The 26666-nt window shown below is 40.7% G+C and overlaps 1 protein-coding gene and 1 long non-coding RNA gene across 7 annotated transcripts in view; one reads left to right on the top strand and one right to left on the bottom strand.

The window, feature by feature from the left end:
* The window catches only part of TTC7A (tetratricopeptide repeat domain 7A), a 167624-nt gene that overhangs the window by 42787 nt on the left and 98171 nt on the right, over positions 1–26666 (bottom strand). For all 6 annotated transcript variants that reach the window (XM_071739416.1, XM_071739415.1, XM_071739414.1 and 3 more), the window contains 3 exons: positions 13582–13698; positions 9850–9947; positions 3445–3579 (listed from right to left, as the gene is read on the bottom strand). In XM_071739416.1, the coding sequence (XP_071595517.1) occupies positions 3445–3579; positions 9850–9947; positions 13582–13698 (350 nt within the window). The remainder of the gene's footprint in view (positions 1–3444; positions 3580–9849; positions 9948–13581; positions 13699–26666) is intronic.
* On the top strand, positions 4433–18583 carry LOC139794192 (uncharacterized). The gene is made up of 3 exons (XR_011725007.1): positions 4433–4570; positions 6100–6326; positions 18434–18583. It is a non-coding gene; the product is annotated as an uncharacterized lncRNA (long non-coding RNA).

Consider the following 26666-nt stretch of genomic DNA (forward strand, 5'->3'; position numbering starts at 1 on the left):
GCTGCAGAACACTTGCAAACAGAGTATGTCTATTAATATTCCTCTAAGCACTCTTGCCACAGGAGTGGACAACCTCTCTAGGCTTTTTGAACAGCAGAACCTGTACTTTTCCAAAGCTAGTTGTGACTACCTGAAAGAAAAAGAGGAAGATAGGGAAGCCTACTGAAAAAATGTGCTAAGTTGCCTGCTACAGATGACTGTACCTCCAGCTGGTCCAATGGCTGGACATATGATCAACAGTAAGAATTCACAGTTTTATTTGGATGTGTGGAAGAGAAGAAGAGGACTCTTTCTAGAGACCAAAGATCCCTCAGGCAGCTTTTAGGTTGCTTTCAGTAAGCTACAAAAAATAAGCTTGCCAAAGTTCACGAGGCATTGCTGCAGGGAAAGCCAAGGTACAGCATCCATTATAGTGCAGCACATTTGGACTTAGCAGCTGCACTTGCAAAGCTGCTGTTTTATTATCTTCCCTACATAACCATGCTGTCCATAACCCAGAAAAGTTATAGATAAAACCTCCAAGTATATGCCCTCTTATGTATGAGGCCAAGTCTCTTCATCATTGGGACAAAAGAGTTTAATTATTTACGCAGGGTTCACAGCCTTGCTCCCCTCTTCAGCTACTGTTAAAAGAATGTACTGTAGTGTACTGAATGTGAAAGAATGTACTGTTCTTATGCACTAAATCAGAGAGCCCTTAGGAGTGCAACAAGGACCCTCCAGCTCTGAGGGACTGAGGATGCTTCTGCACAAGGCAGGAACTCCTATTGCAGCTGCAGGGTACTACAGTAACAATTCCCCTGCACAAGCACCCCCTGATAGCTACCATCCTCTCACCCTGCCCCTGCAAGCATACCTGCTGTGCTGGCTTTGTGGCCTGTAAGAAAAGCCTGAGATAGCTGTGGGGTAGCTGGTTTTGTATGCCTCTTTCCAGTTTAAGTGCAGAAAGCTCTAACTGGATCAGTCGGTTGGTGCCATTAGTTTTCATGCCTTGGGATATGAGGAAGCATGGGAACTGTAATGGGTGTAATGGAACCCAGACACAATTGCAGCCTGGTGCTCTAAATCCATACCCACACACAGAGACACAGCCAGCTGTGTCCTGTTAGTGTCTGGAAAGGACGGATGCTTTGTTACCAATTTACTGCATTATGAGCTTAGGAAATTGTAATAGTTTTATCTAAAGATTTATGATTCACTCTAAAAAGGTTAAAGTGTTAACAACAACAAAAACAACAAAACACGAGTCCTTCCCCAAAGGCAGATTAACATTTTTTCCCTTTAGAGACAGGACACTGAGGTATAAAAAAGTTAGGCAACTTGCCCAGAGTCACGAGATGAGTCATTAACTGAAAAATGACAAGTCCAAGCTAAACCTGATAGAAATCTGCAGTATACTGGAGTGGCTCTATCATGAATATGAAGGGACTCCAGATGCTGGCATCAGAATGTTAACACTCATCACCTGCTGCTTTCCCCAGCTGTTAATTTTGGGGTGAGCTGTAACACAAAAGCATGTGACTACCTCAGCTGGTTTTAACCCCACGTTTTTGTTTAATTTGTTTTTTGTGAAATATCTCTATTTTGGAAGTTAACTTCTTAGTTATACCTGTCTGTTCCTCCTTTGCCCTCCTTTCAGATGGTAAAGATTCTAGTACAGAGGGGCAGCAATACCCTTTTGGAATATTCCACTCATTATGCCCACTGTAAGATCCGACCCACTTCAGAGGAGCCCTCCCCCCCAGTGTGCAGAGACTACCCCAAAATACCTGCATCTCTCCTCATTCCTCAGGATAACAGAAGGCATTGACTTCCACATTACTTTGAGAAGGGAATGGGCAGTACCTCATCAAGAGCTCATTAATCTGCATCCCTAACAATAACTGACTTCAGTAACAAAACTACAAAGTAGTCACAGTATGTATTTTCAGAATATAAATCCTGATTCAAGTCCAGGTAAAAGTAAGCACGAAACAAAGCAAAGATTTAAAAAATGATAGAACAGGACAGAAAAACTACAGCTTATAAAAGTAAATTCTATCCAAAAGAATTAACTAAAACCTTTGAGAAAGGGATGGGATTTACACTGAGAAGTACTCATAGCAATATACAGCTAAGTCATAGAAAGCACTTGGTCTTTATTGCTTTTTTCTTTTCACACAGCAGCAAAAATGTAAAGTGCCTAGAGCTGGACAACATTCACCTGACTTCTCACCAAAATAAACTGGGGTTTTTTTGCTCCCTACTCCCCTTCTCTGAAGCTTTATATCAGGAACATAAATTGAATAAAGCAAAATCCTGGCTAGTGATTTTGAAGCCCACACCACATCACTGAAATTTACACAAGACTTTAAGTGACCCCCTAATTAACTTAAAGCATGATACCTTCCATAAGGTAATTTCTTTTGTTCTTTAGTAGTTAGTCAAATTGTAACAAAAAGAATGTCACACATTTTGTGCTAGAACTGAAGTCTGATTGGTGGGAAATGATCCACAAAAACATCTATAAAAATCTTTGTTGAAAAGTAGGGTGAGACTGCCAGGTTTTATGTGAGAAATGTCAACTGCACAAATTAGCTAAACGAGAATTTGAAAGGTTCTATGGCATGCAGAATAGCAAATTATCAGCAAGGTTCCAGTGGGCTCAGCTTTTTTTTGTTGCTGCAAATGGTAGCAAAGACATCTAAGAATCAATTACAGCACTCAAGTGTAATTTTGCACACACAACTGTGAGCCCAGTTGTGGAAGAAAGAGTAAAATAGCACAGTCAGAACTCTTTTTATCAGACCTAAAATGCAAATGGCAGAATGTGATGTGCAACTCTGTTCCCCACCAAGTGTCCTACATAAAGCCCTTTCACAAATTTGGACATGGCCTCTGGATAGAGTTCCTTCACACTGTCCTCTTTTGCCTTCTCTGCTGTAGCAACTCTGATTGTTTCAAACTGACATGCAACCTACAGTGCCTTAGGAGATAGGAACAGCCAAAGGTAAAATGAGCAGACGACCTCCTCATTTTAATAACTTTCACTTAAACATCTCCGAGATTGGAAAGTCCCCAGCCTACATAACATTTCATCCATGGCTTGCCCAGTCTTACTACAGGGAAGTGCATAGGAAAAGAATGGAAATATCCCTACCATTTGTCAATAATGAGCTAACTACCCTCTTCTTTTAAAGATATTTTAAAGATACTTTAATGATGACTGAAGCTTTCTGTGTGTTATGGAAAAATAGAAGTGAGCTGAAAAATCACATTACTCCAATTTTTTTTTTGTTATATTGAAACAAGTAAATGAGTTCAAAAACCAGCTGGGATAGCGAGTCAGATTTTCTGCTGGAATAAGGAGATTTTCAACTACTGACTTCAACTACTCTATTAATACTTTTGCCATCCCAGCCACCACTGGAAGGGAAAAGGAATTCCAGGTGGTCCAGGTCTTACCAGCTTGTAGCCAAATTTGTTCCAGAGTTGTCCACAGTTGCATAGGTCCTTGCTTCATGGTGCTGCTCTGCATAGTTATTTCAGACATGGCCTGTTCCAACCTTGAGGCAGCAAGGGAAGAGGCTCGCTGTGATCCTATGGACCAAACAAACAAGAACAATAATGCATTTTGTATTTCATTAGAATATTTCTTTAACTCATTAACACAACATTCACTGCATTGGTTTTATGTAATAAGAGCTCCGTCAAAATCTGGTGTGACCATTTGGAGAACAATGTTTTATATAAGGTTAATTTACTGAAAAAAGCAGCATTAAAGTACCCAAGGGCTGCAGCTGAAGCAAGAGAATTAGGAGACACAGTAATTTCTATAAAGGTCTGCTTAGCATTCACTAAGGAAGCAAGCATATTTTGCTCATTTGTAAAACAAATCTCTGCAATCAAGTATTTCCCACAAATAATTATTATTAACATATTTTATAATCACACTGTCACCAGACAATTACAAAATATGTCCCACTAATGTAAAATCTTAGTACAGCCATACAGACCAGCTTGGCATCATTCACACAGCACACATGTCAAGTGACATCAATATTGTTTTACTGGTTTAGAGGCAGTGTGGTTTTTCATTTAACCTTGGGGAGCAGAAAGCTCAGTGCTTGGACTATATTAACCTTTAGTATGTGCTGTAACATTTATGCAAGAATGAAGTATTTGGCGCCCACATCTCTGAGAACAAAAAATCACATCAAAAGCTACTCCCAGGAAGAAAATATGAGCAGAGACCACGTTCTTCAGTACAACAAAGTAGGGTTTATACTGGTGAGCCAACTTCTCAGAGGGGTACCAAAAGGATGGTAACAAAATAATAAGTTACAATATGAGATTTCAGAGATGGCTTTGTAAGGTTTTGGGAAATAAATATTTTAATATACATAAGTTTCATGTGACTTAAAGATTGGTAAGCTCTTTCTTTGCAAGAGCTGCTGTGGCTCTGCACTGCACATGCGCTGATTACCATTACTTTTCTATCTATCCTTACACCTTGTAGACCACAAGATCCTGGAATTAAAATCCCACCCCTTCTGGTGCACCCTGAGGGAGCAGCAGAGCTCCAGCACAGGTACTCAAGGCTGGAATGGCTCTGGGCAAGGGAAGGGACAGAAGGGCAAAAAACCTGTCATGGGGCACTGGAATAAAGTGGTTTCTCTGGGAGGGTCAGCATACTTTTCCAGCTGAAGTGTGCTGAGGAGAGGGTTGCCACACCTCACCTTCAAGCCCCAGCTCCTCTGACACCTGTGCTGCTCAGGGCAGGATACAGCCCCCAGCTTTTCCCTAACCCAGGGAAGGGCTGCCTGCCACCCAGAGAGCACCCTGGCTGGGGAGAGGCACCCAGTGCAGCTCCAAGCCTGACACTGCTGTGGGAAATGTCTGTCCCATTATCTCACTGCTAACTAATGTCATTCATTTGAAGCAAGAGAACTTCAGAACAGCCCTGCAGCACAGGCGCCTCCCACGGATCCTTGGAAAATGCAAATGTGCTCTTCCTAGATGCATTTCTTAAATTCCTACATCTTTTCAAAAACATCCCTGAACTAATGTTCCAAGAGATGACAGTGCAGTAATGTAGCGATTACGGCTTTAATGGTACGGTAAAAGCCATTCTGCTTTGCACTGAGAATTTCTTATATTTAACAGTTTATTTACAGATCCATCTTCAGCCTGTTTCCCTGCATGGCATTCCTCCCCCTGCCCTGCCCACTGAGCACTCCTCTCCCCCCACACCTCCCTCCACCTAGGAGAAATTTTGCTGAAACTCCCCAGCTTCCAAGTCAGACAAGTCATACCTTGCGTTCAACACAAAGAAAAGAACCAGGCACTTGTCCCCAAAATACCAGTTTCTTTGCAGTCCAAAGGGAACAAGGGCCAGGTGAACAGCCAGTGATGTTATTTGGAGTACTCTGAAGCTAGAACAGGCCTCCTGCCTTCTAGATTGGCAAACGTGGAAAACATTACATGGTCTTTGGGGATTCTGCAGTCAGCCTAACCAGATTCTTTTATTAGCATTCCTGTTAGTGTTAGCATTCCATCGTTAGTGGGCTTTGAATTTCAGGATTACATTTCTCTGCCAAGACTGCCCTCTTTCCAAGAGGCTTTCTGGAGCTGTTTCATGCAAGTACCCATACATAACACTGGTCTGACTGCATTAGGGGGGCAGATGGGCTGGTGTTTTATTCACATCCTCACAGAGCTCAGAGAAATCCTCTTTTCCTTGCAAGGCAATCCAAGGAGACTATGCCACTGGTAAGGTACCTTTGCACACTCTGGAGAGGTCCACACACTTCTGTGAGGCTAAACATCCACTAAGTTCTACTAAAGCATCCTTTCCTCACAAAGCAGGCTTTGCAGGAATATCAATATGAGCTAGTTGATAAGGAGGAACACAAGTTAGCTGCTCCTCTTCTTCTCTTCATTAGCTGGGTAGCTGCCAGGAGGGGAAAGCCTGCAGTATGAGACTGATCTGGCCCAGTGCTGAGGGTTTCAATCTTCACAGCCATAAAAAGTTATTTAGCAATTTACAGCAGAGGCTCTTTTCATTTAACAGCCTCTGGCACTCCAGTCCTTTGATGTTTATTTTCTTTTCCATTTCAGCCTACACAAGGAAGCAAATCTCACTAGGCAGAGACCAGCTCATCCCTTCTCATCCCTGCCCAGCCTAAGACACAAAGACAGGTTCTTTGTTCTAAACACAAACACAGCAGAGGGTAAGAAGCTCACCATCTTAGCCCCTAACCACATTTCTACATCTGTTCTTACCCATCTCTGCTGGACTGCTCACAGAAACAGCCTTTAAAGCTCTGAACAGCTCCTAACCTCAGGTAAGCAATATCTTGATCCTGGGGGTGGGCTAAAGACTACTGGAGTCAGAAAAGAGTAGATCTCTAACAGATCATCTCCTGGGAGAGGAGGTAGCCATGTATCATACCAGTATCACTCTGACCTCAGGGTGGTGGTGGAAGCCAGAAAAATTTAAACAACGTTAAAAAAAAAATCTCTGAATGTCTGCTTATAAAATAATTCTTCTTGCAGAAATGTAGATCTTCATATGTAAAAAAAAATCCCACAAAACACAAACCCTGTCTCACTGAGGTTTAATGTCATGCCTCAAAATATATGCAAATATTGCCATAAGAAGGTACAGTATCAATTTGTTATTTTAGTGCAGTCTTTTTCCCTTTTAACAGCTTCACAAGACAGATACAAACTTTGCATTTTACAATAAAACCTTCTATATAATTTGAAAAGAAATCATAAAAAAAATAAATTATTTAGTCATGATGAACTCTGCCTATAAGCCATGCAAAATGTATCTAAATAATTCTAAAGCACGGTTCTAGGGCTGTTATAAGACCACAAAGGACCAAGCTTAATATTTTGCATCTGTGAAAAAAATACAATCAAAATAGAAATGTACCTCAGTAGATTTACTGGGCTTGTAAGAAACACAGAATTCCCCAGCCCAAATCACTTCAGGCAAGAGCATTACAAGATAAGACTAAATAAGAAAAAGAATGAAACAGCAAGGCAGCTGCCTGAGATCAGTGAATTTACTTAGGAACACTGTTTCAGTGAGGAGAAGATGAAGGAAATAAAGAGGAATTAATCTTCCTGGCAGCAAACCTAAAATTCTAGCACAGCAAATAATCTCTCTGTGGTCTGAGGGAGAGGCCAGTGTCAAACCCAGCCACAATAATCCCCCCTTCAGTGACGAGGTCCAGAGATCTCAGAGCGCCCGTGCAGTACCACGACGCTGCTACAGGCTCCTGGGGGGGTTTCATGATGGAAACCAGAGCCTGTTCCAGAATGATGCAAAAAAAATGCAGACCTCCTCCCTCCCTCAGAGCAGGCAGCCACAGCTGCAGCTCTGGGGAGGCACAAGGGTGAGAGGGGCTAGAGCTGTACTCCCCAGTCTCATCTCCTGCTGTCGTCAAAGAGGCTCCCACGGGGGACAACAGACCCAGCTGCCTCCTTTCTGCTGATGGAGAGCAGCAGCACCCACAGCCTGCAGAGCAGAGAGCCACAGACCCTCCCTGGAAACAGCCAGAGCCAGTCCTGCACTAAGGAGGGTGCTGGCATCTCAGCACCAGACCCATCCTTACGTTCACCATGGGTACAACTATATTAGCATGGAAACCTGGGCTCTCACAGTGCAGGAGGAATACATTTCTTGTCTAAAACTTGACTGCGTTCAGTGTAAGTCACTTCATATTCACGAAAAGCTTGTGTAAAGCTTGTACTTGACATTAATTTGCTCTTTTTGGTAGCCAGCACCATGACACACAGCACTTGCTGCTGAACTACACCTGCTCCATTGCCTGCTGTCAGCTAAAACTGAGCTAAGAGCAGGCTGGAACAGGTACCCAGCCCAGGTGCTTTCTGAGGAGAGCACTGCACAGAGAACAGAGCCTGAGCTTTGTGGTGACTGGTGGAGGTGCTACAGGTCTGCAGCAGAGGAGTGTGTGGAAAGCAGGAGTAAGGTCTTAGAAAGAAGCACATGAAAATATTACAGGCTCTGCTGGTGACAAGTTGGTCTCAGAATGTCAAAACATCCTGTGAAGCAGATGTAGCCCAAATCTGGTCACACTCCTTTTCCACACAACTACAAGGAAAGGCAAGAGGTCTCCAGAAGAGCATGGGATGCACACCCAGAGTGCTTTGTATGGACCATTAAGCACCATTCAGCTGGAGCTGAAGGGGATGGGCTCAAGCCAGGCTTAGCCCCACAGTCCAAGCCCCATAAGCCACTCCCTGTTTTAGCAACAGAGTGGGAAGTGGATGGGCAACAGAAACACTGTGGCGAATAATATTTTTTATGTTTTATTGCTTTCTTAGTAATGCCTAGGGGCTGATGGATTCTTCAAACTGCCTACAGTGTTTTCCAAACAACTTTCATATATTCACTGAAATGAAAGTCCATTTTACTGCCTGGCATCAGGGATGATGGGATATTTCACAAATATTCACAGTTATCAAAGTGATGACTATTCTAAATGGTTTTGTATCAACAGGAAACTTTCATGCCATACCAACTCCCTTCTTCAGATAATTTTTTAATATGCCAAAGAGAACGTATTGTCTTAATATATGCTTTTCATCTATCTATGCTGAATTTGGCCCGTTCTCTTAAATCAAGCTGAAGGCTATAGAACACTGTCATATAAACAATAAGAAAAAGGACCTAATAAAATACAGTCATCTCAGCAAAGGGCAATAAAAGGGAAACATAATAAACAGATTAAAAATTATATAAGTATGTGTATAGAATCAGTCAGTTTACAGTGTCACAAATACAGACCCTAAGGGTTTAACACTACAACAAAAAGAGCAGGTATGATGAATAATGATTGTATGTTTGTATATTCAAAACCTAACTCTGCAATGCCTTTAAGCATTGGTGAGTGTAAATGGGGGTTAAACACACATGATTTGATACAAGTTACGTACTTCCAGCCACATATCCTGAGCACGTGACTTCACTTTTACCAAATCCAAATATTTAAGATTAAGACTCAGACAAACCCTGATTCCTTCACCCCAAAGCATGGGCTTCTTTAAGTGTTAAGGCCTTATAAAAATAGGCTTTATTCTTCTTGTCCAGTTTCTGAGTCTGTGAGATTCAATTTTTTTTTGCAAGTGTTTTTCTACATATACAAGGGTAGGAAGTTGCTTCTTAAAAAAAATATATTCAAACTAGAAGGCAAGTTTCTCACGTAATGTGATTTTGAGAGGGTTTTAAAGGAAGCACCAAATATCATGAGATTTATGATAAAATCGCAAGTCATCAGCACTTTCAGAAAAGCCTCCTTTGCCTTCCTGCCCAGATTAGCTTTGAAGTCTCAGTTATTTCCATCTGACTGTATCTGTTACTGGGAATGCATGTTTACCATTTAATAAATTGTCACAAAGTTTATGTACAAACCTCAAACCAGTTCTAATAGGAACTGACACTCTCGCTTAGCATTCCAAAACCATAGTAATAGCTGGCTTGATCAGGACATCTTAAAAGGATTAAACTGTAGGGGGAAGAGAGAAGAATGAAGAAGGAAAAAAAAACCCAAATTGTATAGTTCTTGCAGAATTATGGTGAACTCCCATCTAAAACCTTTCATGCTTATCCCAGAAAACTTCGTAAAATAAAGCAGGAATCTGCATCATTGTTTTATGCATGGGGAAGCCAAGGAAGAGAGAAAGCAGTGACATGCTCTACAGCAGAGATGGCCCTGGAGACAGATCTGGATCTCCTGACCACCAGCCCAGCAACCCTCCCACAAGAATAAAAACCATTCCTCTCTCACAGAAGCATGTGTTTAGGATGGGAAAGCACAAATCTTGTTTCCTCACCAGAATCAGTATCGTGAGCATCTGGGAGTGTGAGATGCAGCCCATTGTGCTTTTTGATCACCGGTGTTTCAGTCACACTGCTTCTTTTCTCAGAGCCACTGTAAAGAAACAAAACTGTGTTACATGGCCACCTTTCAATGGAGGGACAAACTTTCCCTTGAAGCAGGCAATAGCCTCCATCAAGCTCCACGGGAATGGAAAAGTCAAGCTCTGCAGTGCAGGCAATCAGCTTGTTCAATGTCTTGTTTTAATCCCTGCAGTCAGCTTCAGGACAGGAAGCTCAGAGTCACAGCACCCAGTAAGGGCCCCAGGGGGTGGTACCATTATCCCTTTATTTGGCTGTCTGGGTCTTTGCAAACCACTGGATTAAGAACTTGTTAGTAGGTAGAAGCCAGCCCAGAGGAGGACAACCAGCAACCTCACACCCAGGAAGCACCACCATCCCTCAGACTTGTTCACAAGTCTGCTGTGCTAATCTTTTTGAAACAGACCAATTACCACCTTCAACCCGGGTGCTAATTTCTTCATTTCAAAGGGATTGTTTTATCTTCTTCCACATTTTTTTTTCTGTTCAAACAGAGGAGAAAGATAAAAGCTACCAAATAGAACTGCTTTATGAAAGGAAGACTATCCAGTCTGCTCTGCTACCAGACTCTTCTCGCAGCAAAGGTCTTCCAACGCCAAACTTTAAAAAAAACCCTTCAACCTAACATGTGCCTCATGAAAATCACTTAACGCTGATCTCCTGAGCCTTCCTGTCACCACATAGTTTGCCATCCCCGCATCATCAGATGGTGATGATATCTACTCTCATCATCCATTAAGGGACAAAATATAAAAAGGAAAAGTGACTGCCCTGGCTACTTTTTCTGGCACACTTCCAAGCCTGCAGCTCAGCCTTTGGACAACATTCCTCCCAGGAAACAAGCTGTCACAGAGTCACAATTGCTGTGGATGCCCAGTTTTCCAGTCTGATAAATTCTTGGGTAGGGATTACACAGGATTCCCTTAAATTTGCACAAATCTGTCAGATGAGTTAGTGTGGGACAGCTATTTGGTTTTAAACATTATTATTCTGTTATCACAGAAAATAACAGCAAAAGATAAACCAAGTCTTGTCCTGCCCAGCTGACAATCTAGGACTGAAAGCCACTTACTAATGTTCATCATAGGGGTAATCATCGTTACAACAGCTAAGAAATCCTTGGGCTTTGGGATAAAACATTAGGGTTTCTATCAATGGACCCTGAATTCTTGGGTTTGATTGTTTGCACAAATCTCCAGCCCTGACTGGGCCTTCCCATCTTCCATGCTGGTTTCCACACTTATCCCGATATCCTACTTGAGATTATCGTGTGGTGACAGATCAAGGGAAAAGTATATTCTCCTTCCTGCACCTCAGCCTTGATGACATGACCTCAGTTAACAAAAAATGCCATATCAATGCAGTCAACAACATGGCCTTTTAACTGGGAAACCTGACCGAAACCCCAGCCTGAAAACCAAGTGGACTGCATTGTGCAAAAGAGTCACTCCCAATGGATTTATTTGTTACTTTGGAGAAGGGCTGAAAATGATCTCTTCCTTCAAAGCTGCAGTACAAAGCCTTCAGCCCAGAAAGCTTTTCCATGCACCACAGAAGGGACAGGAGGCAGATTATTTGCCTTCTGCATACAGCTACACTGGGAAGGCTGGCAGGGGACACGTTGCTGCTCCACTGCCCAGAGCTTTAAAAGGTAGTTGAGACAGTGGATAAAATGGTCACAAGGTGCTGAAGGAAACGTTTGATTGTGAGAGGCTGCAGAAGCATCAGCTTATCAGAAAAAAGGCCAGTGAGGACTTGGGTATGGTTTATGGAGCCTTGAGAGAAAATACTGGGCCCTGAAAGGCCCTTTATTCTAACAAAGTCATAGTAAGGTTGCAAAGCCAGGAAACATTGGGCAGACAAAAGCAACTAAATGTAACCAATGTGCAATTTAATTGTGTGGGCGATCAGCTACTGATTGAACTGGTACACAGTGCAACAGCTCTCAACTTCATGTAAATACAGGCTTCTCTTTCCCCAGAAGCCCTAAAAATATCTGTGTCCAAGTCTCACTGATAAGAATTCCCCCTAAGTTCCTTTGGAGGCCCAACCTGGAATATTTTACATATTTGTTAGCTGATACTGCTGCAATTTGCTTAATATAAGGTGTTTCCCCTGAGTCACTTAATCCAGTCTAAAACTGCAAATACCAAGTTCATTCCTGTTATCTTTCAAGCAGTATTTCCCAATAGAAAATACTTCACAAAATATATGTTTAAGAAAGCCAAAAAGTCTCACTGGGAATGGTAGTCTAATACACATTAGAGTTCCTAAAAGCAAAAGCAAAGCAATTTGGTTTGTTTAGGTTTCTACGGCTAAAGCTTTTTAAGAGCCTCTAAAGCTATCACATCTTGAGTTTTTAAGTATAACAGCCAAAGCACAGCTTGGGATCCAAATGCAGTCCAAATGGCTGAATTCTTTATTTGCCTGTTTTCCAATGTACTCTCTTCAATCTCAGGCTTGAAGCCCTCCCCAAGCAAGTGTAAATCTTACTCAGCTGTAATTGTTCAGCGTGGATTTGATCAGCTTCATGAGGACTACTTCTGGTTATAAGGATTATTCATGTGAGAGGGACATGATTCGATCCTTAGGTAAAGAAGACTAAGGCCTAAAGAAATCAATGATTCCAGCCTGTAAGTGATCATTTCTCTGCTACTGTGTAAATACCTTGATTTTTGTGATTAGTCTGCTGCTCATTAGCTAAACCAACATGGAATTACTAATAATCCTTCAAGGACAGCTTGTATATAGACATGCATCGTTCTGTACATATACTTCCTGGTGTTTATAAAGCTTATGTAAATACATACAGAAACCGGGGAACAATACAAGCTTCTTGAGTCTGCTGTCCTGACTGTTGCCAACAAGCATGCTTGTCCTTCCCATCAAACATAACCTCTATGGACACTACAGGTGAAAGATAAGTACAGGATTGTGGTAACAGTCCCAAGACTGTTACAGTGGTATCATGACTTGGATAATATCCAAAGGGTGTGTGGGAAGGAAGAAAACCCAAGCTGCTAACTGTCACACTTTCTAAACGTTTCCTTTTGGAGGGAACAAACAGGGAACCCAGCACTGTTTAAATGCAGATTTACTAGGACAAGGGAAATAGAAAGATGCTACATCCTTCTCTGCTTTCCTTGCCTAGTTAGCACCAGGCTAAGCAACTGGCATACAAGCACATCATATGATAAGAGTCCTGACTGTCTGCCTTTCCTTGGCTTAGTCAGTTCAGGACTGTCACCCCTACACATTCCTGGGTGCTGCCAGCTACTGCAGGCTGTGAACAACACCTGATGGACACTCAACACTACTGGGGAAAAAAATAATCTGCCCTTCATTCTGGACATCTGAATATTCAGAGATGTGTAAACATTCAGATCACAAATGCCTAGTTTAAACTGCTTCTTCAATCTTAAAATCCTGAGGTTTTGTTTTGTTGGTTTTTGTGTGGCTTTTTAAAAATCATGACTATTCAAATCTTGCTGTTTTAAAAAAACACAGCTAGCACTATTACTTTCGTTTCTTTTTAAACACTGCTGTTTATTATGCTTTTTGAAAAATAACAAGTATTTAGACAACTAAAGAAGACAGCTGCATCTGCATTATGAAATCTGAACTTGTTAAGAGTGGAGAAAGCCTACCTGTGCTGTAAAACATTATATACCATCTGCCACATCTGCAACATATGTCTGCATGTCACCAGCGCCTCTTCAGGTCCTTTATGTATCCATTCCAGTTTTAGTTTGGTGAAGAGTAAGCTGCAAGATGAAAAAGAGTAACTTCTGTTTTATTGGCATCTCATAATCGTGGAGAATCAGTATCACTCTAGCAAGATCCTGGCAGGCAGCATTTTTACTCGCTTTGTATGTGCAGCAATAAAAGAAAACAGTGTAGCACTAAGCATTTCATTTGGCTCAACTTTGATTCCCCACAAGGAGATGAGAGGATTAACAATATTCCTCAGCTACAGTCAAATTTGCGTCACAAAGCCGGCAGGATGGTGTTAAAAGCAATGCACTGCAAAGCTAACAAGGTGAAACATACAATGAATCTCATTTTATTTGGGACAGCATTAAAAACACAATAAAAAGGAACTGCCATAGCACATGTGCCAGACTGTTTTCTTAGTCTGGCATCTTCCTATATCGCTGGCTTATATAATAAATTTCAGACAAAAACGCCAACACACTTTATATGCAGACAATTATGCAATGCTTCACAGGAAGGAAACGCTTTTTCTTAACACCAGCTGGCAATCATCTCATGCCCCAGGCAAGACAGCTGATAGCCCTTGTACATTCCTGTTCCAGGCAGTGTAACTGCTGCTACTATTCTTATACCTAGAGAACACGTACTTGCTCAGACCACTGGAACGCAGCAGAATTAGGTCAGGCAGAGGTTAGAAGGCAGATTCGGCAAATGACACAACTACTGCCTGCTGCTGGCGTGCCCTGTAACACCATCCTGCACAACACTGATTTCATTCTCTCTTAATCGCCAAAATGATCCATTTTATTTCTTATTACTAATGTACATTTTCCTCTCTGCTTTAAATGTTTTCAAAAAGTCCGAGATTTACACATTTTGAGCTAGCTGGACATGGCTAGCAATTAATCAGCTGGATGCACATACATGTACGGGCGTGCACACACCATGAACAGCTGAATGTTAAAAATCCTAACACCAGTATTATGGTCTGGATGTGACCTGCAGGCCCTGGGGAATCCAAACAACTTCAGGAAAAGACAACAACAACTGCACAGATGATGTTGGAGAAGACTTTGCAGATGAATAAGAGATCCTTCACTCGCAATAACTGTAAATCTGCAGCCAAGACTCCAGTGCACATCTACAGTAACGTGGTAAAATGACAGTTTCATTCTGCAACAGCAAAAGGAATCTTTTTGTGGGGAGGGAGAGGGAATCACCAGTACGTAGCTCAGCTGCATCAATTGCTATATGGAAGTCTGCTCACGGACACTGCTATAGTTTGACCTCACAGGACATGAATTCAGTGAAATTCCCCAGGTACAAACTTAGGCTAGGCAAGGAAGATCAAGGTTCATAGTTAAGGGAATCTGTCTCTGTCCTTCACTTTTTTTTTAATGTTAATCTATATGTTAATCTTTGATTTTCTTCTTACTGATCTGAGCAAAACAAACACTGATAATAACATGTCCTGGTCTTGGAAATGCTGACCCTATAGCTGAAAGGAATTGCCCTTATTATGGTTCAGGAAGTTTTCAAACAACACAATTAAGAGGTTAAGCAATCCTTAGCATCCACATACGGGAGCACAATCAAGCATGAGCTTGGAGGTAAGTTTACTCCTGTTCACAGCATCATCAAGATGCTTGATGCAATCCTGTTTCTAGTTCTAGCCCTCTAACTACAACACAAGACTAAAAAATGGACTGAGGTTCTGAAAAAGGTTATGCAATTGATCTGAAGGCTGAAAAACATATTTCATCAGAAGCTGAAGATGCTCACTTCGTTTGGTTTGACCGAGAATCAGCCAAGATTATTTTGCCCCAGCCTGCAAGCACCTATATGGAGAAATATCCAACTGTGAGCCCAATCTAAAAGAAAAGGTATCTGAAAATCCAAGGATTTTCTGGAAGCTGAAACTAACCAAATGGAGGTTTTGTAAGTAAATGCAAACATGTATCTATCAAAGCAACTAATCTTTGCAGCAACTACATTGCATGCACATAAATCAGCAAGACAGTGTAACCTTTGAAAAGGAATGACAGTGCACAAATAGAAGCTATGGATTTGATGCATAGGCTTGTGAAGGGTGAGACTGCATCATCACAATCCTTCTGGCAACTACATTGTTATAAATATTATACTAGTCCAAAAAATGACCATATGGAACAATGCATGCTCTTTTATGCATGTAAAATATTCTTTAATCCACTACAAACTTTCAAAATCAAAGAACTTCTAAAGCACTGCATGAGCCTTAGTAAGAGAGGTGGTCTAGGAGCCTAAGGCCTAGAAAAGAAAATAGTCATATTACATCCCTGAATACCTTCATGCATTTGAACACTGTAAGATACCACTATTCATATAAATAGAATATAGGAAAGAAGAATCTATAAACAGTCAAACTACTACACAGAAGGGTTATATTAGGAGTACCTTCTCCCTTTTGCATTAGTAAGGATATAGATGGCTTACTTATCAGCAGGCAATTAAAATCATTACATAGTATATTTAAAAATTTCAGTTAAACATTAAAAAGGTGAGCATCAAGTTCTCTCCATGGCTCTGCTGTTTATTGCTTACAGTGATTATATGTCAACTTCTTTGGATGAAAACACAATGTTCTGTCTCAGGAGAGAGAATAACTAGAGAAACATAGGAAAAAAGCAAACATCTCACAAAAACATAATGAAGTCTCAGCAGAATATTATTGCCAGATGTAAGGTACAGACACACAAAGGCTGAAATAAATAAAAGAAATCATCCAGCTTTAGCAACTCCCTCTGCAGTGCAACAGATCTTGGAGATACCAAGCACTGTCAGCTATTGTGGCAGTTCACCTTTGAAATAGTGCTGTTCATGTTACCATGTAATAATATAATGAAACAAACCAAAAGGCAAATGGGAACAATATAAGTGGCAGAAAGAACCCACTCTGGTTTACTTCTGCCAACAGAAGTAAAAAATGCTATTAAACATGATAATTAAAAGGTGGAAATAAAATGAGGACTTTAGGCTGTATGCACTACATGGTGCTTGTATTTCTCAGCCTCTACTAAGTTTTGTAACAGCAAAAAAAGATACAAGAATAGGGAAAATTAAAGCAAAGTAGGTGACACTATAACTTATCTCGAGCTTACAGTTCTACTACTGAGATAGCACTCTTGTTACAAACAAATCTAATGGGTATTGTGTCATACCAGTGTCTTGCCTGCAACAACTCAGGGACATAAATAAAAATGACATATGCTCAGATCTCACCTTATTATATTTTCTTAATATTATTTTACTGTACTTTTGTATGATGCTTATAGTACTAAGCAGAGCAGACTCTTTAAGAGATTCAACAGCTAAAAACAGCCCCAAGATTATCAATACAGTCACTGGTAATTCTGTTAGCCTGTGAAAATGAAAACAGAGTGATTTGGGCTAAAGCAAACACATAAATCACTATTAAACATTGGAAAAGAGAGCAAACAATCCACAAATCATCCTTCTAATGTGCCTGATCTTTAGGGACAGTAACAATGGAAAATAACCACTGCTCACTCTTACACTGGACTCTGAACTCCCTCTCAGAAGAGGTTTTCTTTTTCTTTATGGACAGCACACAAATGCTACTGTTCCCTGATTTAACCTCAGGTTACTGCCAAAAGTAAGCATATATACATAGTAACAATAATTCTGGAAAATTAAAACCTGTATACAGTTAACTTTGTTGAGATACAAAGTTTTGAAAATTCAAAATTAGGTTTCCCAAGTACCAAATTTCAGTGGTATAAATGACATATCACTATAATATGCCACACATTTAGAAAAAACTTGGGACTGGAATACTGGAAACCTGGCAATGAAAACTGTCAGCAGAAAGCAAGCTACTTTGGTTGATTTCAGGAATTGGTCAGCATCTGTCTTCCTCAAGACTGATTTCAGCTGCTGATACTCATCATGTCTCAAGGCCTGACCAAATACACCAACTTGGCCCTCATGGGCCTTCTAATCCTACATGGTTTTAAGTTAGTATTACCCATCAAGAAAAGAGGCAGTTCTTTACTAACAATCTAATTATTGAAGTTTAATAGTTAAAACTTATTATCAGAATGTTTCACATGTGCATATGGTATTCTATAAATGCTTGTAAAGATGTCTGTGGAAGAAGTTGTAAGTTGCTATGTTTAGTAATAACCTATTGACTACCTTATGGGAGCTCTAGGACTATATAAAGGTTTATTAATCAGTTAATTATTTGGACTTTTAAAAGCTGCTTTAAAATGGAGTTTTCAGTATCAAATTTATATAACACACATTTAGCATCACAATGGGATGTCTGTGCCCTGAAAAGCAATAAATAATGCTAGTACTATAACAAACAACAACTCATTCCACTCTAAATCGGAAACTAATTTAAGAATAAGGAGTATTATGTAGTCATTTATCTATATGTTTTGCCATTCACTGGCTTCTTATAACCCCTGTTTTTTCCAAGCTTGTCTGCAGCTGCTCAAAGATCTATGTGCCTCTGAGCTTTGCCAGATCAGGGACATCATTCCCCAAAGTCTTTCATTATTGATCCAGATTTGCCTACCTACACACACAGCTGCTTGGTTATTTTGAATTTTGAATTCAAACGCAAACAAAACTAAACATCGAATACAGCAGCAACATATCCCAATTCACAGAGACAATTATGTACCTCAGCATGAAGGTACAGAACTTCTGTAACCAGTATTTCTTTCTTTCATTAAATGGGAAGATGCTTGTGTCAGTTTGTTTGTATCTTTACAGCTGTTTGCATGGAGACTGCAACCAGAATCCCAGTCACCTGAGCACAACAAATGCACTTTATCCAATGATTGATGGAGTGTTGGAGCAGCATCCAAGTGCCACGGGACAACAGAGCTGAGCTCACCCCTTTGAAGCCCACCTTCCACATCAGCTTCAACAAAAACCACAGGAATATCATGACCTGGATGGGTTGACAGTCAAGAAGATGCTTTCTGAGGAACTGGAAGTCATGGATTCAAACCCTCAACACTTTGATCACTGAACTCTTAAATTAGTTACTTCTTCATTAAGGTAATGGATGCAAAAGCAAAATACAGGTGGATACAAGACAAACTGCTCTAACAGAGCTGGCAAGAGGATGCAGGAAACAAGAAGAATGATCAAAGTTTTGGTAAGTTTTTTTATATAGAGAGATATTAAATAAGCTTCTCAGCCTGGAAAAGAGGCTGAGAGAAAAGTGATTTATAAAATAATGAAAAACACGAAGAATATCAGGAATTCATAGCAGTCTGAGTTGTTTCAATGAAAGAAGTAGGGAATATCCAATAAAGCAATAAAGCAGTGGATTTAAAATGAGCAAATGAAGTACTTTTTCATACAAGGCAAAACTAATGTGCAAAACTCATTGCTATAGGATGCTCTGGAGCAGACAGATAAATAGGTTCAAAAAGTGATTAAATAAATTGATGGATGACAAGCCCACCGGGGCACTGAACACAATCTAATGCAACCTCTGGCTCTGAAAGCCTCTGAACCACTCAGTTGACAGAAGCAGGGATGACATACGAGCAGTAGGATCATCCTACTGCCACATTTCTACATGTTTTCCCTGTGCATTCACCAGATGCTCTACTGAAGCCAGACGAGCCCTTAGTTTGATAAAAAATGACCACTCTTAAATTCTGATACAGCAGAAATAGGACTGCAGCCCATGTTCTTTTTATAGCCCAGATTCTCTGGTCTTGCTTTATCTGCCAGAATGAGAGGACAGTATATCTGGAACTGTAGTATCATCACAGCAAATTAGCTGCTCAGTTTATCAGTTGCTGAGTTTAGTTTCAGTGGTGGGTGAGTCATCTATACAAGCCAATTAGTTAATGTATACTCTTTCATCATAACCATTATGGTTTCATTAACCTTCCCAGAGCACCTGCAAAATCCCAAGCCACATTATCAACAAGAAAAAAAAAAGGAAATCTGCTTTTAATCTCCTGCATTTTTGTTGATAAAATCAACATCAAAGTTTCTGTCTTCTCAAATAACTCTGTGCTTCTTGCTGTCTCCTGACATTTAAGGGCACATTCTCTAGTTAAATTCATGCCAGCAGCGCTGACTGCAACCTCCTTTTATAACTTCATGCTGTGCCATGTTATCTATCACTTTCCCTACAAAAATAAATTGATCATATACTTTTACAGACATACAGGTTTGAGTTTTTTTTTTATGGCTCCCTGCTCATTTACCCCCCAGTAAAAAACCAAGACAAACCAAAACCAAACTAAAAACAAGTAGCCTGTTAGCATGTCCAAAAACCTGCTAACTTCATCTTCCCAGCCCAGGAAAACTAGCAGAGCTGCCACCTCCTTTACAAGAATGTCCTGCTCACATCCCTAGTCTTGCATGACAATAGCAATTCCATTAATGTTTCTCCATGAACTTTGACTGCAACCACACAGGGCAAGAACAGCTTCCAGAGAGCTACACAATAGGCTATTTAAAAGTTTACATGATGAAGATGCAGTTTGCTAGGCTTAGCATCGTAACACTGGGCACTTAGAAAGCTCTTGCTTATAGAGTAGGAGAGGAACAGAAGAAGAGGTGATCAGAAGAGCCAAGATTACAGCCCAACCTGGCAGAGACTGCACAGCAAAACCAAAGGAGTGCCTACCAGCCCGGCTCAAGCTCTGAATGTTTTTCTCTCAGGCTGCCTCCTCCTGTAAGCTGGGACATGTGTTTGGTGGCAGAAGGGGCCTCCTGTCAGTCAGGTGAAGGTTCTCCCAATGGACTACATTGTGTAAGTCTGCATGGACCCAAACATCACTTCCCAAGACAAACCTGTCTGCAGCCTGTCCAGCAACCTCATGCACCTATTTCAGCATTGAGATTCACCAGATTCACTCCTAATGCAGAGGGCAAGGATGAGTAAACACTGATGTGGCCCACCCAGAAACTGCCACTCACACTGGAAGGAGGTCTCATAACAAACCCCCCTTCTTTGCTAAACCCAAGCATGTTGTCACTTGAAGGAAAAAGAAGCTAAGTCAGATTAAAGAAAAAGCATGCTGATTTGCTGGGGAAAAAAAGAAAACAAAAGCTCTAGAAATCTCCCTTGTTTAACCTTCCTTCAGATTCAAGCCATACCTAGTCATATCCATGAGAAAGCACCAAAAAAATGGTGACCAGAATTACTGTCTCCTTTCCTTTTAGCCAGGAAATAAATTTTGAATTGCAGACCTGTATTTTGCTTTTTGCTAAAAATGTAAGAAATAAGCTAATTGTCAGCAGAGCTGATAAAAACCTTTCTCTCACCAGGTGTTGCACAGGATTCTTTGGGTGATGTATCTGAACAGTTTTTATCTTCCCCTCAGCCTGGTGAGCAACTGCAACAAGCTTATTTTGTACCATCAATCACAGATATATGCATTTCAGTCCATATGTCATCTGAATCAAGATGCAATAATTTTCACAATTCTAAGTTTTACAGTGAAAGCCGAAAAAAAAAAGTTTCTGGGTTTCTGTTTTTGCTATGAAGTGTGTTTACATCAGCTTTTTAAAGGTAAACTCCCTCTGTAAGGACAGTGCATTAGACTTTTTCTTGTAACGTTTCAGAAGATGTTAAAACCTGAGGTTCAATTTGAAAGTGTTTTGTGAACTGTTTGTTCTCTGACAGGCTCTGACTACACAGAGTACTCCCTACTGCACTCGACACCCTGCATGCACATTTGAAAATTGGGACAAGGTCTCAAGGTTGGAAGTTAGAGTTCTATCTCCTATTTAACTTCAATCATGAATTGGGTAGGTGTTAAGTGCACAGCTTCTCCAGAAGATCTGAGCTTTGGTACTTGAATTCAAGTGACTCTGTGCTGCAGTATCTCATTTGTGGATGAAAGAAGACACCTACATGGCAATGTGCAACTTCAGGGGCATACTGGGAACTGTGGTCCACCATCTTTTGATCATAGTGGCAATGTGACCAATATCCCACAGGTTGGGCTGAAGACATGGGAGAGCTGTGCTCTGGTTCTTGCTATGGCATAAATTCTTGGCTAGTCTTGGGCAAGTCATTTCAGCTCCCTGTGCTTCAGTTCTTATAAGTGTAGAGCAGATAACAGGAATGACCTTTGCAAAGCATTCAGAGAACTAGATTCTTCATCATCTCCTTCCCCATATCCTTTACATTTAATCTCTTAATACTGATGCTTTCAACTTCAGAGTTATTTGTTGACAGGAACGAAAGCAGGTTGAGTTACTCTGTAACTGACATCACTTTTAAAACATTTTCTCATCTGTTGGGCCTGATTCTTCAAAATTTCATGAGATGTGCCCCAGGGTAAATCCAGCTGGCCCTGATTAAATAGGAATTCATTTGGAAGGGCAGAGCTGTCACAAACGTGCTGTCACAAAATAACTCTTGATTTACAGAAACAGAAAAGGAAACCAGGCCTATGATATCTAATTGCTAAGCTGAGATCCTGCCAGACAAGAAAAGGAGCAGTAACAGGACAAAGTCAAAGTACTTAATATGCTGCAAATACTTTATATCCCCAAAGACTGCAGACTTATACTTGTAAGCTGTTGTGTTTTTGAGAAGACCTTTCAGGGCATGCAGCTTAAGCAGCTTTTAGAGGGAAGGATACAAGGACTCTGTCTAATAAAGTAACATTCAGGATCAACCTCTAAGTCACCTCAATTTGCCATGAAGAACACACCTTGTGTCTGGAAAGGTATGTCAGAATCCTGATTCACGTATTTAAAATAGAGTGAAATACTTCCTAATTAACCTAGTGTCAAAGTAATAAAAAGTGATAGCATACTCATATTATGGCTGCATAAATTATGCAACAAAATAAAGTAAAGCAGATCCCCCCCACAGGATTAATAAAACGTTTCCACCCAACTTGACACATTTATGAAATCTTGTGTGTTACCAATATGTGGAGCCAGCAGTCTGAAACTGCATCCCACCCCCACTGTATTCGTAAATTAGAACCACACAAAACTTGTCTTTGCTCTAAAAACAATAGGCTTAGTGTAAAATAAGCTCTTCTTTTTCAAAATGCACTACCCAGTGTTGTTAAACAGACCCCACTTTTTCATTTTATTTTGGGCAATGTAAGTTATGCCACTTTGGCAATACTCCAGCAAAGCACTTATAAAAGGTCTTCATCTTTTAAGCACGTGAGTAGACCTGCTGAAGTCAACAGAAAGTTAATTGTTCCTCTCCTAAAAACTAAGTGTGTGCTTAAGAACCCTCACAGATACAGTTCTTAGTGTGGAGAAAGAGTATGAGAGTCCCTCCTAAGTGCTTAACTTTGCAGAGGGCAAAGCATAAACGTGAGTAATACAAGAAGGGACAGAGTCTGCCAAGACACAGAGCTCACAGTCTGACTGTCTCAGGAGATGTGAGGAAGATGGAAATCAATCTGCCAAACACCAATGAATTTAACTACAGGACACTGCTTCTAAAGCGTGGTGGGGCGTGTTTCAACTTTCATTCTGGCTGGTACAATCTACCATATCGTTATGACAGCTCATTGCTTTCTGTAAAAGTAGTTGTTTAGTAGGATACAAAGGAGTAGGTTTCTATGCCAGCCTGAAAAAGATGGGGAAAGATATGCTTAAAGGTGAAAGAAGTGACAGAAGTGAAGAGAGGCAAAAGCTCCTTCATTTCAGAAAAAACCCTACATAACCTAGAAAAAAGCCCGTGTTGTGGTAAGTAGGTAGAAAACTTCACCAGCTTCCCCAAAGAAAATCCTAGAGAAAGAAATCAATATTCTGCTACCAGCTGGAATCATATTTGTCCAAGTCTGCAAAGCAAAACCATGATGTAATTGCAGTCTATGTTAGCACCAGCGCCAGCTGAACACAGAGTAGTAACAGCAGCAGAAAGACACAGAGCGTGACCTTTAGTGCAGCCTTAGCAATCAGCACACAGACCAGGGGCTGCACTTCCACAGTGAGATGTGCTGAAGATCATGCTGCTGCAGTTCCACAGAGTCACAGAATGGCAGGGCTTGGAAGGGACCTCTGGAGATCATGGAGTTCAAGCCCCCTGCCATTTAATTCACTCAGTCCTTCAAGGACACAAAGAAGTTGTGCAAAACCTGCACTTACCATTTGGCCTGACACTGACTTACAAAAGCCAGATGGAAAAAACTGTACTCATGATAGTGTTGGGTTCACCACAGGCCGTGTTTTAGAGATGCACTGAAGTTCTTTCTAAAGAAGTTCCTTTATCCTGTACAAACCTAATTGCAGGGTCAGGACTTGTAGCAATGACAGCACTTTTTGCCATGTTACCCTCCCACTCCGTATGGGCTCCCACAGAGCTGAACTGATAGCTCTCCTGAACCATTATTCTGAGACAAAAATCAGATTTGGAATGTACACAGTGAGCAGCTCAGTTTCTAGTCATATTGAAAAGAGGCCACCATGATTTAAATATACACTGGAAACACAGTGCAACTGTATTTTTAAATAAATCCAGCTTCTTCAATATACGTAAAGAAACTCCTCTCTGAGTTAAAGTTTGTGTGCAGCCACATAACCATTTAAGTTTAACCTAAATATCCTTTGTTTCCTTAGCACAAATACCTAAATTGTTAACATAAAACAATTTCTTTGATTTTCTCCCTAAAAATTTCTGAACTATATGCATCAACCGAAGGATTCTGCCAGTTCCACAGCTTGAATATTTGATAACTACTTCAGCACAAGGTTTTCCTAGCAGAGAGCTGTGCCCAGTTCTGGGAACACTTATTTCACCTATTTCAGGATCTTGCAAGGCTGTATTTTAAAGGTGAAGCTTTATTTCTTACGAATTTCTGGAAGTGATGGCTTCACTGTTGTATGCATGACTCCAACAGGTGTACCTTAGGCTGTACAAATAAGCTGAGTCACTGCTCATAAGCAACAAAGAAAACTCAGGCATTTCTGACAGGCTAAGAGACTGCTAACAAGCTTCAATTGGAACTGCCAAGAAAAAATAAAAACTTCAAGAAAAATGTGAGAAATAGCTGAATAGTTAAATAAACATGAAAATAAAGATAATCCATGGCAGATTGATCCTAGAATCAGATTAATGGATTTTTTTTCCTGCCATATCTATTACACCTCAATATGACAGCACTTCCAGATGTGCTAAGAAAAGATGACACAATATTACAGATTCCAAGCACTGCATGTCTGATTAAAGAAGATCCTTTGGGAAAACATATATAGTTAATACATTTTAAATGTTCAAAACCAGAAGTATGTGGCCTCTCAGTAATGGCCCGAAAACCCACCTCAGTGTAAAACTGCAAATACAATTTAAATGCTGGATAGAATGAAACAGGCTTGACTGTTGAAAAAGAGTCCAATCTCATTCATACCGTACTGTGCAGGTGACAGGATTAGTGGTTTTCAATTTACTTTTTGATTCTTCAACCACAGATTACTGGAAGGCGTTTTGTTTTTTGTTTTTTTGAAAGTCTGTTACTTAGCAACCACTGACCTTTACATATTTTTAATGCCACCGTGCTTTATAAAACTGAGCTCTGTTACAAAACTTTGAGCTAACAGCTGCAACCACACAGGTAAAAGGAACTAAACAGTCAGGGCCAGGCAGTCAGCTGAAGGGAATCAGCTCTGTCCAACTGAAATGAAAGGATTATCATCTTTTTAAACTGGCTGGGTTTCTGGCACTCAAGCTTCAAGTCAGAAAAGTTCAGGGAAGTCTTCGACTCACTGAAAATGAACATACACCAGATAAACACGGAAATGGAGTGCAAGGTCATTACAGATTGATCATCTTGTACCAGCTGACTTCCTACTTTATCCCTTTAACTAAAGCATTCATTGGCAGAACTCTAGCCTGCAAATTAAAAAAAGTCACTTGAAACATTCCCAGTGACTCACCAAAAAAACCAAACCAAAAAGAAGAAATGAACAGAAGCAATGACAAATAGCAAGCTCCAGCCTTTCAAAGGGAAAAGCTTTGTATTTTCCTTTCTCCTTTGCAGAAAGGAAGAAACTCCCTATGTGGAAAAGCCTGGCCTCTGAGGGGCTGCCAATTCTGGAGGGCTGCTGACCCCACCTCTACATCTCCACCAAGGAGGGGGACAGAAAGCAGCTGGACTGAACTCCTTCACATCCTTCACATCCTCTCCTGCTGACAGGACACAATGAAATCCCTGTGTTTATTCTGTTTCACGTATCCTGTTAAGTCAGTGTAGAGCTCTCTGCAGAATAAGAGATCAGAGCACAGTAGGATAAATCAGAAGTGTGTATTTATAATCTCTGCTTTCTGATAAGTTAGCAACATGTACCAGTTTTTCCTCGAAATAAGTCTGAAGGGGAGGAACAGATGTCAAGCTGAAAGTATAAGAATATTGTAACAGTCCTGTGTTATACCATTAGGCATGAAAAACATTTTGTGTTGATGTACGTCTCTACTTCCCCTCTTAAAAGGCCACTGTGCAAGACAGTTTCAATTCGGAGTGCACAATATGATTTCTATTTCCTTTCCTTTCTAAACCAGTATAACCAAAACACAGATCATCACAGAAACATAGAATGCTTTGGGTTGGAAGTGACCTTAAAGATCACCTGGTTCCAAACTGCCCACTATGGGCAGGGACACCTCCTGCTCAAACCCTCACTGCCAGGGAGGAGGCAGCCACAACTTCTCTGGGCAACCTGGGCCAGTGGCCTGAGCTATACCTACATATGATGCATGGCATGTGCAACATTGCAGGGGCTGCTACACAGCCCTCCAGGTTATGTACACATAGTGTTTCTTTCAGTTCCAACCACATTAAAGGCTTTGTATTTGCATTACTACGTCCACACCTTTCCTGAAGAACCTTGCTGAAAGGATATCCAAAATTACTGTGCAAAACTCCTTACTCCAAGCCAACTGAAAGCACTCTCTGCTGACCTGATGGGTAAGTCTTCCCTCCGGAAGGCTTAACAGCCTGTCATTATCTATGGGATATATCCTACCATAATTAATTCCCTCAGGGAATGACAT

Source organism: Heliangelus exortis, chromosome 3 (assembly GCF_036169615.1).
Source record: "Heliangelus exortis chromosome 3, bHelExo1.hap1, whole genome shotgun sequence".
Taxonomy (NCBI): Eukaryota; Metazoa; Chordata; class Aves; order Apodiformes; family Trochilidae; genus Heliangelus; species Heliangelus exortis.